The 11684-nt window shown below is 41.0% G+C and overlaps 1 protein-coding gene and 1 long non-coding RNA gene across 2 annotated transcripts in view; one reads left to right on the top strand and one right to left on the bottom strand.

The window, feature by feature from the left end:
* The first annotated feature begins 918 nt into the window (after positions 1 to 918).
* LOC145005301 (uncharacterized) lies at positions 919 to 2576 on the top strand. The gene is made up of 2 exons (XM_078964383.1): positions 919 to 1529; positions 2417 to 2576. The coding sequence occupies exons 1-2, from the start codon at positions 919 to 921 to the stop codon at positions 2574 to 2576; spliced, it is 771 nt and encodes a 256-aa protein (XP_078820509.1).
* Positions 2577 to 4440: 1864 nt separating this feature from the next.
* The window catches only part of LOC145034033 (uncharacterized), a 7873-nt gene continuing 629 nt past the window's right edge, over positions 4441 to 11684 (bottom strand). Inside the window, exons 1-3 of the long non-coding RNA XR_013677843.1 lie at positions 5675 to 11684; positions 4847 to 4911; positions 4441 to 4575 (exon numbers count right to left, since the gene is read on the bottom strand). The exon at positions 5675 to 11684 is cut by the window's right edge and continues 629 nt beyond it. This is a non-coding gene — a long non-coding RNA (uncharacterized LOC145034033). The remainder of the gene's footprint in view (positions 4576 to 4846; positions 4912 to 5674) is intronic.

Below are 11684 nucleotides of genomic sequence, written 5' to 3'. Positions count from 1 at the left end.
TAAAATTGAATCTTCAAGTTGTGTCTCCTCTGATTCATGTGAATCAGAATACTTAGTTTCTTCAAAAACCAAGTTGGTTCCCATTAATCCAAAATTCAACAATCCTTCTACGGGACAAACCTCAAAATCCTTACCTCAACCCAAGAGCACACCAATGCTTAATAGGAAGGATATAGTAGATTCCAAAGTAGAAGCTAGAAATGCCTAAAAAACCGAGGTTAAGTCTAGAAAAAATGCCAATTTTCTTGATAACTCCAAAAAGAGTGAATCTCAGAATTCTTAATCCTCAGTCTGTAGTGAAAACTACTTCACTCCCACTAAGATCCTCAAAATACCTCCCGTTGGTCCTGTCGAACCAAAGGATGTAGTGAATTCCACCAAGTTCAAAAATCGTTCTGACACCACTTCGGTCCAAAAGGCCTCTCCTCAGACTGTCTCATCTGTTTTCATTGCTAAATCTTATGGTACAATTTTTAAACAAACGTCTTCAAAAACCTCTATGTCATCAAGAAAACAAAAAGAATCAAAGAAAAAAATTTCTTCAAAATCCTCAAAGCAAAATCTTGTGTGGAAGATTAAAAATCGTGTTGATGAAGCTGTAGTTCCAAAAGTGTCAAATGGACCCTCCTCTCCGGATGATCATGTTCCAAAGCAAACTATTCCAAAAATCAGTGTTGTTAAATATGATTATTGGATAGATGAAAGAACTTTTTCATTCTGCTTGTTTCCCAAGGAATCTCGAAATCAGTCTTCTAAACCCTCAATTGCTCATAAGTCACCCCAAATGCCTAAGACTCATGCCCTTGTCCCAAAATCTAACCCGGAGCCTAAAAACTCCACTATTCACTAATTTTGCAGGCACTTTGTGCTTCAGAGCAAGAGACAATATGGTATATTGATAGTGCTTGCTCCATGCACATGACTGGGCAGAAGGACTTTCTGCAAGATCTGAAACTTACACCAAACGCTGGATATGTAACTTATGGCTACAACTCTAATTCCCAAATCCGAGGTTATGACATTCTTACAAATGGAAACTTCTCAATTTCAAACGTGGCATATGTAGCTAATCTAAAGCACAACTTGATAAGTGTTGATCAAATCACTGATGCAAATCATCGAGTTGAATTCTACAAAAAACATAGCTACATCACGAATGAAGATAGAAAAGAATGCTTGATCAAGTCCAAACGCAACAAAAATATGTACCCTCTTGACATCAACATGGTCATTGGCGAGCCCCAGCTGTGCTTTCACTCCAAATCTATTCCTGACGTCAGCTGGTTATGGCACCGAAGGCTTGATCATTTGAACTTCCAATACATGAATGATCTTGTCTCAGGAGAAATGGTTAGAGGTCTACCACTCCTCAAATTCGAAAGTGATCACCTATATGCTGCATGTGAGTGTGGTAAACAGTCAAAGAAAGGTCATCCAGTCATCATTGAGAAATCAATCACTGAACCTCTAGAACTTCTTCACATTGAACTGTGTGGCCCATCAACAGTGGAAAGTTTACATCACAAAAAGTACATTCTTGTGATTGTGGATGATTTCACTAGATTCACTTGGGTTTTCTTCCTCAGGCTAAAGTCAGAAACAACATCAGAACTCATAAATTTTATCAGAGGAATAGAAATTCTCATCAAACTCCCAGTTAAAAGCATTCGAAGTGATAATGGTTCTGAACTCAAAAACTCCACCATTGAGAACTTTCTTACCTAGAAGGGAAATTGACCACAATTTTTCTACTCCTTACACTCTTCAACAGAATGGTGTAGTTGAATGAAGAAACAAAACATTAGTTGAAGCTTCTCAATCAATGCTCAATTTTGCAAGTCTTCCACTCTATTTTTGGGTTGAAGCCGTTTCTACTGCATGCTTCACTCAGAATAGGAGTATCATCAATCAGCACATCAACAAAACTCTGTACGAAGCCATGAATGGACGAAAGCCAACAATCTCATTTCTTCATGTGTTCGGATGCATATGCTTCATCAAAAATAATCTCAATCATCTTACCAAGTTCCAACCCAAGGCCGATGAAGCTATTTTCCTTGGTTATTCCTTAAAATCAAAGGCTTATCGAGTCCTCAATATATGTACTCGAGTTATTGAAGAAAGTTTTGATGTTACCTTTGATGACAACTTTGTTCGGAGTTCCGGTCCCACTCACATCACCATCCACATTATGGAATCTGATGCTCTTCCTTCAGAATGTACAAAAGTTCAAGTAATTCATGAAGTAGACTTTGAAACTCTCTTTGGTCCTTCAGAAACCGCCCTTGATTCAGAATCTCAAACGAGGCGTACTCCAAATTCAATTTCTCCTTCGGAAGCTCATGTCTCGCACAACATCTCCTATCCGATTTTGATCCTCCCTCCATTTGATTCCGAACTGTTTCAACCTTCTTAGGTTGAGGGGGAGTATCACCTCTCTTGAATCAAATGTGGACGGCTTCCAAGATGCAGTTGTTGATTTTGATGAGTCAAATCCGATCAACATTGATGACAATGAAAATTTCTTTGAGTTCCCTTCTGATGATGATGTCAACCTCTCCGGTTCAGAAGTTTAGGGGGAGCATCATCCTCAAATTTAGACCATTCATGGAGAGCAACTTAATCCCATTGTTGATATCGGATCGTCTGCTACTCAAGAACTTCCAAGATTGCATGTCTGGACCAAATATCATCCTTCGAACCCAGTGATTGGAAACCTCAATGTTGGTGTATAAACTCGTTCTGCTGCAAGTATCCAAAATGAATGTCATTTCTCAGCATTCATATCCATGGTTGAATCCAAATCCATCAAGGAAGCATTAGAGCATGTTGATTGGATTACAACCATGCAAGAAGAACTGGTAGAATTTGACCGAAATGAAGTATGGACTCTCGTACCTCCTCCTCCAAACCATCCTATTGTTGGTACAAGATGGGTGTTTCGCAACAAGCTAGATGATGCATGAGTCATTATCCGAAATAAAGCAAGACTAGTGGCCAAAGGGTTCACGTAGATTGAAGGGCTCGACTACGATGAGACCTTTGCTCCTGTTGCAAGACTTGAAGCTATCAGAATATCCCTTGCTTATGCTGCTCATAAAGGCTTAAAAGTTTACCAAATGGACGTCAAAAGTGCTTTTCTAAATGGTGAACTTAACACTGAAGTATACCTTCAATAGCCAATGGTTTTGTTAGTCTCTCTTTTCCTAATTACTGTTACAAACTTCGGAAGGCTGTCTACGGACTCAAACAGGCTCTTCGTGCATGGTACGAGACCCTCACAACTTTTCTCAAGCGCTCCGGTTTCCAAAGAGGAATTCTAGATCCTACTCTGTTTCGAAGATCAAATGGAAAGCATCTCATGCCGGTACAAATTTATGTGGACGAAATGATTTTTGGATCTACGGATTCACGTATGGTTGCCGACTTTACTAAACTGATGATCAATCGATTCCAAATGAGCATGGATCAGGAGTTAAGCTTCTTTCTTGGCCTCTAAGTTAAACAGACTAACAGAGGCATCTTCATTCATCAAGAGAAGTACATTTCAGAACTCCTCAAGAAATACTCAATGGACACCTGTGCCTCAGCCAAAGTACCTATGGGCTTCGATCACAAGATCTTCACCGATCCCTAAGGTGTTGCAGTTAATGAAAAGAAGTACAGAGGAATGATTTGATCTCTGCTCTATCTCACAGCGAGCCGTCCGGACATCATATTTTCTACATATTTATGTGCCAGATTTTAGGTCAATCCGAAGATGTCTCATCTTTTGGCAGTCAAACAAATTTTCAGGTACCTTAAAGGTACTAAGAATCTCAGAATCTGGTACCTAGCAAATGAAAGTTTTCTACTCCAAGCATACTCAGATTCAAACTATGGCGGACTACAACTTGATAGGAAAAGCACATCAGGTGGATGCCAATTCCTAGGTGGACGATTGGCCAACTGGTCATCCAAGAAACAGAACTGCATTTCTCTTTCTACAATCGAGGCTGAATACATTACTGCTGCCAGCTGTACCTCTCAAGTTCTACGGATGAAGCCTCAACTCTTGGATTATGGTTATCGCTTTCAACGCATTCCCATTTATAGTGATTCTTAATCTGATATTGCAATTTCACACAATCCAATTCAGCACTCCATGACAAAGCACATCGATATACGGTACCATTTCATAAAAGACCATGTTTTGAATGAAAACATTGAACTCTTTTTGGTTCCATCTGACGATGAGATCGCTGATGTCTTTACCAAGGCATTAGACGAAACCAAATTTAATGGTTTTCTGAACCAGATAGGTATGATGATGCCACATCCTCAATTCTTTCAAGAGACATGTTCTCTTTAAAGAAGTATTCGAAATAAGTCTAGTTCCTTCTCGTTTATATGTAACACCGTAAATTTCAAAACAAAAATTTCAAATTTTCATAAAACTTAATTCATTTAATATTCATAAAACAACCATATTTAATTATCCATTTCAAGTAAATACAAAATCCCAAGATCCCAAATGTATAACTCCGAGTGTGTGTACGGATCAAGCCGGCGCCTTCCCTCGGTCGTCACTAGTACCTGAAACAATAACATCAAACACTGCAAGCACAAAGCTTAGTGAGTTCCCCAAAATACCACATATAACACAAATTAGCCACTCGAGGCTATAACTTTGTGGGTCTGTGCACCCAAACTCTGTGAACCCTCAGGTTCTAACTCTGTAAACATGCACAGCATAAATCACAAAGAATAATGCAGCGCAACACATAACATATAAATATAGCATACAAGCACTGTATCACATAACTCTATTTACCTACTCAAGGTAAAGTATAGTGAGAAGACTCACCTCGCGTCTCGGTAAGTCGTGAATCCTGATATCACTAGTGCTCAATCCCTCGAGCTAAAGTCCTCCTAAATCACAATACATCTCTAATTAACACTTTCCCAACTAAGGTTGACTACTCTTTAGCAAGTCAACTTAGGTCAACGGTCAACGGTCAACTTTGACCGGACTCGGCGAGTGCACTATGGCGACTCGGCGAGTCTGAGCGTATACATTGATTTCCCTGAAATCCTTTCTTGACACGTCGAGCATTCTCTCAAACTCGACGAGTTCCACCTGGCATTAGTTATGGGGCCACCACGACTCAACTCGCTGAGTCTCAAGAACAACTTGGCGAGTCCAGCTTGATTCAGTCCATCTGTCCACTCTGATTCCCCCCTGACTCACTGAGTCAACCCTCCTCTACTCAGCAAGGCCACTCACTGTGTGGTCAGGCATTATTCATACTACTCGCCGAGTCTGTTCTTCGGACTCGGCGAGTCCGTGCCATGCAATGACTCAAACTTGCTCATAAGGTCAGATCCAGTCCATTAACCCATAGATCCAGTCCTTCCAAGCTTATTTAGCACGTAAAGCTACCATCTTGATGCACATACAATCTCTATATGACCATATATGATGTTTTTGACTCAAATACTACAACACAAGGCCATAAACTCCATTGCTATACATAAAGCTTGATGAGTGAGGCTCTCTGGACCTCTATGGATCCAGATCTAGAGCCTCAACACAAGGAGGGAACTATTTGGCATCAAAACATCCCGTAAATGTCCATAAGAAACCCTAAATCCCATTATACTTCACAAAACAGAAGATAGACTGAATTCATACCTCTAGATTGATGATCTAAGCTTCAAATCCACGAAATACCAACCTCCTTTGCTTCCTCTTGCCTAGAATCTTCTCCTTCTTTGCTAAATGACACACACAAGGTCAAGAATGCTTCCTTTCTCTCTCAAAACGTTCAATCACACAAGGGTTTCTCTCTAAGGGTTGGGTGAGCACAAATGACGGCCATAAGGCCCTTTAAATAGGCCGGAAACCCCGAAAATTAGGGTTTCACCACACATTGTGGACTCGCCGAGTCCACTCTTGGACTCGTCGAGTCCGGACGCGAACCTGTGCCCAAATCCTCGATCCTACTCGGCGAGTCTAGGCTCCAACTCGCCGAGTCCACTCACAATTTCCATAAATAAATCGAAAATAAATACCTGAAAATTTCGGGCTGTTACATTATAACTCTTCTAAAAAAGGTAATCCTTGTCTCGGAACTACTTTCCCTCGGAATACATAGGATCATTTTATTATCTTGTGTTTCTAACCATCACTTGATTCTTAAGTTGTACAACTCATCCTAACTGTATGTTGTTCCTAGTCCTCGTCAGTCGAATGAAAAATAGTTCATCTCGGAATTTACTAGATAAGGTCATCCCGAAATTCCACTCCGGAAAGGTAATGTGCTTTCCACTTTGAAATTTTGACAAAACTTGACTCCGGAAACTTTTCTCAAATCTTGTTCTGGATTGCCTCTCAAATCTTTTTCAAAAATCTTCAATTTATTTCGGAAAATTTCACTCCGGAATCTGAAATCAAAATATTTTCACCCCGAATTTTTCAAAAAAAAAAAAAAACTGATTCCTAAATCTCACTCCGGATTACTTTTTGCTCTGGGTCTTTTTCAAAACTGTTGGTCCGCAATTCAACTTGTTACCCAACAGACTTTCAATCTATCTTGAATCGAGCATAAGGAATACCAAAGGTTCATAAGGCGAAACATTCTCATAACATTTACTTTTGAAGAAGATCCTTATCAAATCTTCCTTGATTTTCGTGTACACGTTTGCACGCCTCCATAAAGGAACCGTCGAATCGCCGTTTAAGGATTACTATTTTGAGCTACATTCACCCTAACCTTTCCCTTCCCAGGTCAACTCAGTCCTCAAAAAGTACCATTCATTAAATGCGACCTGTTTCACATTCGGATCCGTATCATTACTTTGACCAACCCGACACATTTCACTTACCTATAAATACCCAATACCACTCCCTTTTCCCTTTACACGCTCAAACCCTCTAAACCTTCAAATCTCTCTGTGTTCTTCATGTTCTTCAAGATCTCATCACCTGCAACAATGGCGTCTCCACAAAACCCACTCAAACTGCTTCCACACCAAAGAAATCCATTGCACACAAGAAAACCGCCAAAGGTTCCAAGCGTTCATCATCATCTGCTGCTCAAAAACCTTTTCTGAGAGACACCACTCAACTCTTCTCCATGAATCCCTTAGATTACGATGAATCCATCAGGTTAATGATATAGTTTATCGCAAATCACCCCATCTCAATTCCTCTCACAAAAACCCCTAAACCTCCATTACCACTTCTTCATCTTCATCATGCCTTCACCAGTATCAAACTCAAAGACGGCGTACTATAAAATACAATCATCGGTGACAGAACAGTTCCAATCTACAAATCGACCTTCCTTAAGGCGATTGGTGTAAAAGAAAACCCAAAAGGTTTCAATGTCCAAGAACCAACAACTGAAGAGTTTCAAACGTTCTTAACCTATATTGGGTACAATGAAGATTACAGGTCTAAAGATTTCAAGAAATCTGCCGTCTCCGGGCTCAGGACCGTGCTAATGCATCTCATCATCACAAGGCTCTCCGGAAAGCATGGAGGAACCGACACATTTAGCAAATATTGGTTCAACATCGTCTTTATCATCTACTTCGGACGTGACAATGATGTGGATCTTCCGAAAGTCCCGTGGCAAGATTTCTGCAAATTTGCCATCAAAAGAAAGGAGAACGAGATCTCAAGCCCTCGGTTCTGGGAACTGAAACTCTAACAGATCTTCAAAGAACTTCATGAACCACTTCCAGTTAACACCATTCCGCCGGAGGTATGTGTCACTTTCAATGCTGTCAAGTCTTATCGCATTCCAGACCAATCTGCTTTTGGTCCGGTCAGACGTCTTCCGGACCACATGTTGGCCATTATTCCTTCCAATTCCACTCATTTAAAATTTCACATGGAGACTTCGGTTGTGTTTGACCCGACCCAACCTGTCCCGATCCTTGTTGAACGTACTCCTGAAGAGGCCAATACTTCTAAGTCCGAAGCAAAAGTGAAAAAGTCTACCAAACAAAAGACTTCTCCCACAAAACCAAAGCCTATAAAGAAATCCAAAGGTAGTTCCTCCTCTCAACATGAAGGAACCCATGATATTCCGACTTATTCTGGCCATCCATATACCACTCCTGCCGACTCATCCGAGGTACCCCTCGATGTTTCAAAATCACATGCACAATACTACGAGGAGTCTACTCATAATCCACCCTCTCCTTCCCAAAAAGGGGATGCCGGTGTTGACCATAGTTCCTTGCCCCTGGAACAAACTCACGAGTCTCTTTTGATAATCCCATTGTTTCTTCTGCACGCACACACACCAGAACCCCTATTCCGGACCCTAAGCATTCCGAAGTTGGAGTTGTCCCTCATACTTCTCACGCCTCAATTGGTCTGATACCCGGCAGGTGTACAGGACAACCATGTACTAATGATCCCAAATGGGAAGATTTTGTTAACAGGGCTGCATCAAGGCGTCTGGATCTCACAAGAACTCAAGTGGAGTAAACTCTTATCTCTATGAGGATCCGAGCCATCCAAAGCAATATGCCATCTGTTCCTCCCACTGATGTCGATGTAGATAATGAACTCGCTTCAAGACTCCCTCCTATTACCACTCATCAGAATGTCTTCCAAACCAGTTCGGATGAAGAGCTTTCTAAAGAAGTCATGCTGGATGATGAATAAAAAACGGTTCCACCCATAAATTTCATGAATTCAGTCCGTTTTCAATCAAAGGCATATGTATCCAAGTTTGCCTATGACTTCGGATCCTCCTCCTCCTCCATTCCTGTTGGCGGCTTAAACTCCAACGTTCAAGCTCACGAAGATGATGCTGCAACATAGCCCGGTCCATCCAATAATCCCTCATCCCATCAAGGAAAATCTCCTCACTCCAATTCCAACACGGGATCTTCCACTGGCAACTACATCGATCCCTTTGCTCTCCTTGAGATGAAAGCCAACATGTCGGATACCATGAAGAAGGTTTCCTCAATTGAAACCTCCGTAACCGAGCTCAGTGAATCAAAAGATTTTTGGACTTGATTCCAAGCTTGATATCATTATCCAGTCGATATCCCAACAGTCCGGACTATCTGTTACGGAAAGAGAAGCCCAACTGGACAAATTAATTTCTCTCCCGCTCAAGCACTCCATGGAGGAAGTTGAAGCCAAGTATGATGCCTCCGTTGAACACTACCCCGACAGCATCACCACCATGTTAAAAGTTCATGATGACTTGGTGTCTGCTAGAAACGAACTCATCAAGCAGACACATGTTCGTCACGAAAAGCAAATTCAGAGGTTAAAGAAGGAGATAAAGAAGAAGGATGAAATGAAATGATTATTCAACAAGTCCTCGTCACTTCGATCCACATGGAACATCGTTGATGTTCTGAATCGGAAGTTTGATGAGATGTTAGCCTTTTTAGGGCATCTGTTTGATCACCTTTCTACTCAAGCCCCCACTATAGAAGCCTATGATAACCTCACCAAACAGCTAAACACCGAACTTCAAAAGGTGTTTGAAAATTTTGAAGGCATGTGTGAATCATTAATGCTTGCACCAGTCCGGAGGCTAACTGATGAAAGAGGGGGATAAGGTCCCAGCCAAATCTGGAAGCCTGCCTCAGAGTTTACACTCCAGGATGAAATCGATTATGATGATGAAAACCTCTCCTCCCCTTCTAAACGCATTGAGGAAGAAAGTGAAGAAGAATCTGTTACCAAGGTTGTCCATAGTCTCGAGGCTCCGAAGAAGATGTTCCCTAAAGTCAATACTGAAGAAGAAAAACAAATTTGGTCTGCTGCTTCATGGCCATCTTATCTTCCTGACGCTCTTCGGATGTGCATTCAAATGGCTAAAGCAAAATCACTACTCACTGCCCAAGCCTTCCGAGCCATGCCTTCAGTGCTTCCACCGATTCTAGCTCCCAAAATTGCTCCACTTGACTAGGGCTCTCCTCTTTGAATCCCTGATGAAATTCCGGAAGAACCTCTTCCAAACCCTACTTTGGAATTTATCATTGATGAAAACATGAAGCTGATAATCGATACGTTGAGGAAAGATAACAAAGGCAAAGGGCCTCTATCAGACAAGCAAGCTGCTCACTCCAGACCTCCTCCAAAGCAAAAATATGGATGGTATCAGGAGGAAATCAATAGATCACTAGGTGACAGCATCCGGATCTAAGCTCTCAAGGAGAACCCTAATCTGATGCATGGTATTTCCCCTCTTTGTCGTGAAGGCATCCTACATGATCATGAGATTATCCCACTTATGTATTACAATGTCCCCACAAATGATTCCGAACATCTGTATCTTCCTCTCTCTCCCCACAACAAATTCTACACCAAGTTTGCTCCTCTTCACCCATCAAATGATTCGGAGGTGATCCTCCGGACTGAGCGAAAAAGACTTACAACATTCTACTCCAAGAAGGCACAACCTCTCAAGGAAGTATGGAAGAGGAAGAGAATTACTAAATTTGATGGGTTCGGAAGAAACTTTTTGGTTAAATTCGATCTGAGCTTCCCGTTATTCAAATTCCATGTCCTCCTGAACAAGCCTATTCCCCAGACCATTTCTGATGAGGATTTCCCTTCGATGAATCCGAACGACATTCTCACCCTGGCTGCTTACTTCAGAGTGAATCAAAAAGATGACATCATTATGGGTGCGTATCACACAACTATGAACTTTCTCAAAGACTATGTCGCGGAATTCTGTCGACACGACTATGAGCTTGCGCACCTATACGCAACTGAAAACTTTGTGGCAAAAATCAGCTATGTTCTTCCGGAAGCTGAACTTCTTGCAGATGGACCAATTAAAGAACCGGTTCTAGGGTTTGTCTACACTACCAGGAAAACAAACAACAAGGACTTTTTTCGAGTCCTTGACAAACACCTGGTTCCCAACAAAGCCCTGAGGAGGTTCATTTCACATGCCTCCAAATCAGAAGCTCCGGAACAAGTCAAAACCAAGTTTGTCAGTCATCTCTCCTGGTATATTGAAGTTAGAGAATGTTTGTTTAGAGCCCACACCTTCATCAAGGAAGATGTTGTTTAAACTGCATGGATTGCTAAGTTCACTTAGGGGGAGATTGTTGGAACCTGAAAGTGAACCTTTAGCAATCCTAAGCTCAAAATTTCGAAGTGGAGATCTTCCGAAACTGATGATGGTCCGGAGGAAGAAATGAAGAGTGGTCTGGAATCTATCCGGACCATAAGAGGAGAAGAAGAAAAGATTAAGTGAAGACATTCCGGAATGACTCTCATGTCTGGAATGGGTGCTGATCCGGAATCAACCTATTTTGTCTTTATGTATTTATGAACTTTGTCCTTGTATTGATGTAACGTCTCATATGAACTAGCTTTTTGTAATATTATACAATTAGAATGTCAGAAGCATTTCTATTGTCTAGTCCTATGTAAGTATATCAGTTAATTCGATGTAACATTTACTCTTATTTATAGGAGATTTCAATGCAAAGTCAATCACAGATCATTCACTCTACTTTTGGCTTTTACTAAGTTGTTTAAAACTTCTTTCAAAACATTCTTCTTGTTCTTCATTTATTAGCTTTACTTTGATCATTTACTCTCATTTTTCATTTAATAACTTGATCATTTGCTGAACACATTATCTAAGACTTGACTGGTCTTTCCAGGCTTGACTTGAACATTTATTAGCAAGCAGAAA

This window comes from Lactuca saligna, chromosome 1, assembly GCF_052625555.1.
Source record: "Lactuca saligna cultivar CGN05327 chromosome 1, ASM5262555v1, whole genome shotgun sequence".
Lineage (NCBI taxonomy): Eukaryota > Viridiplantae > Streptophyta > Magnoliopsida > Asterales > Asteraceae > Lactuca > Lactuca saligna.
This window is presented reverse-complemented; position numbering and strand designations above follow the sequence as displayed.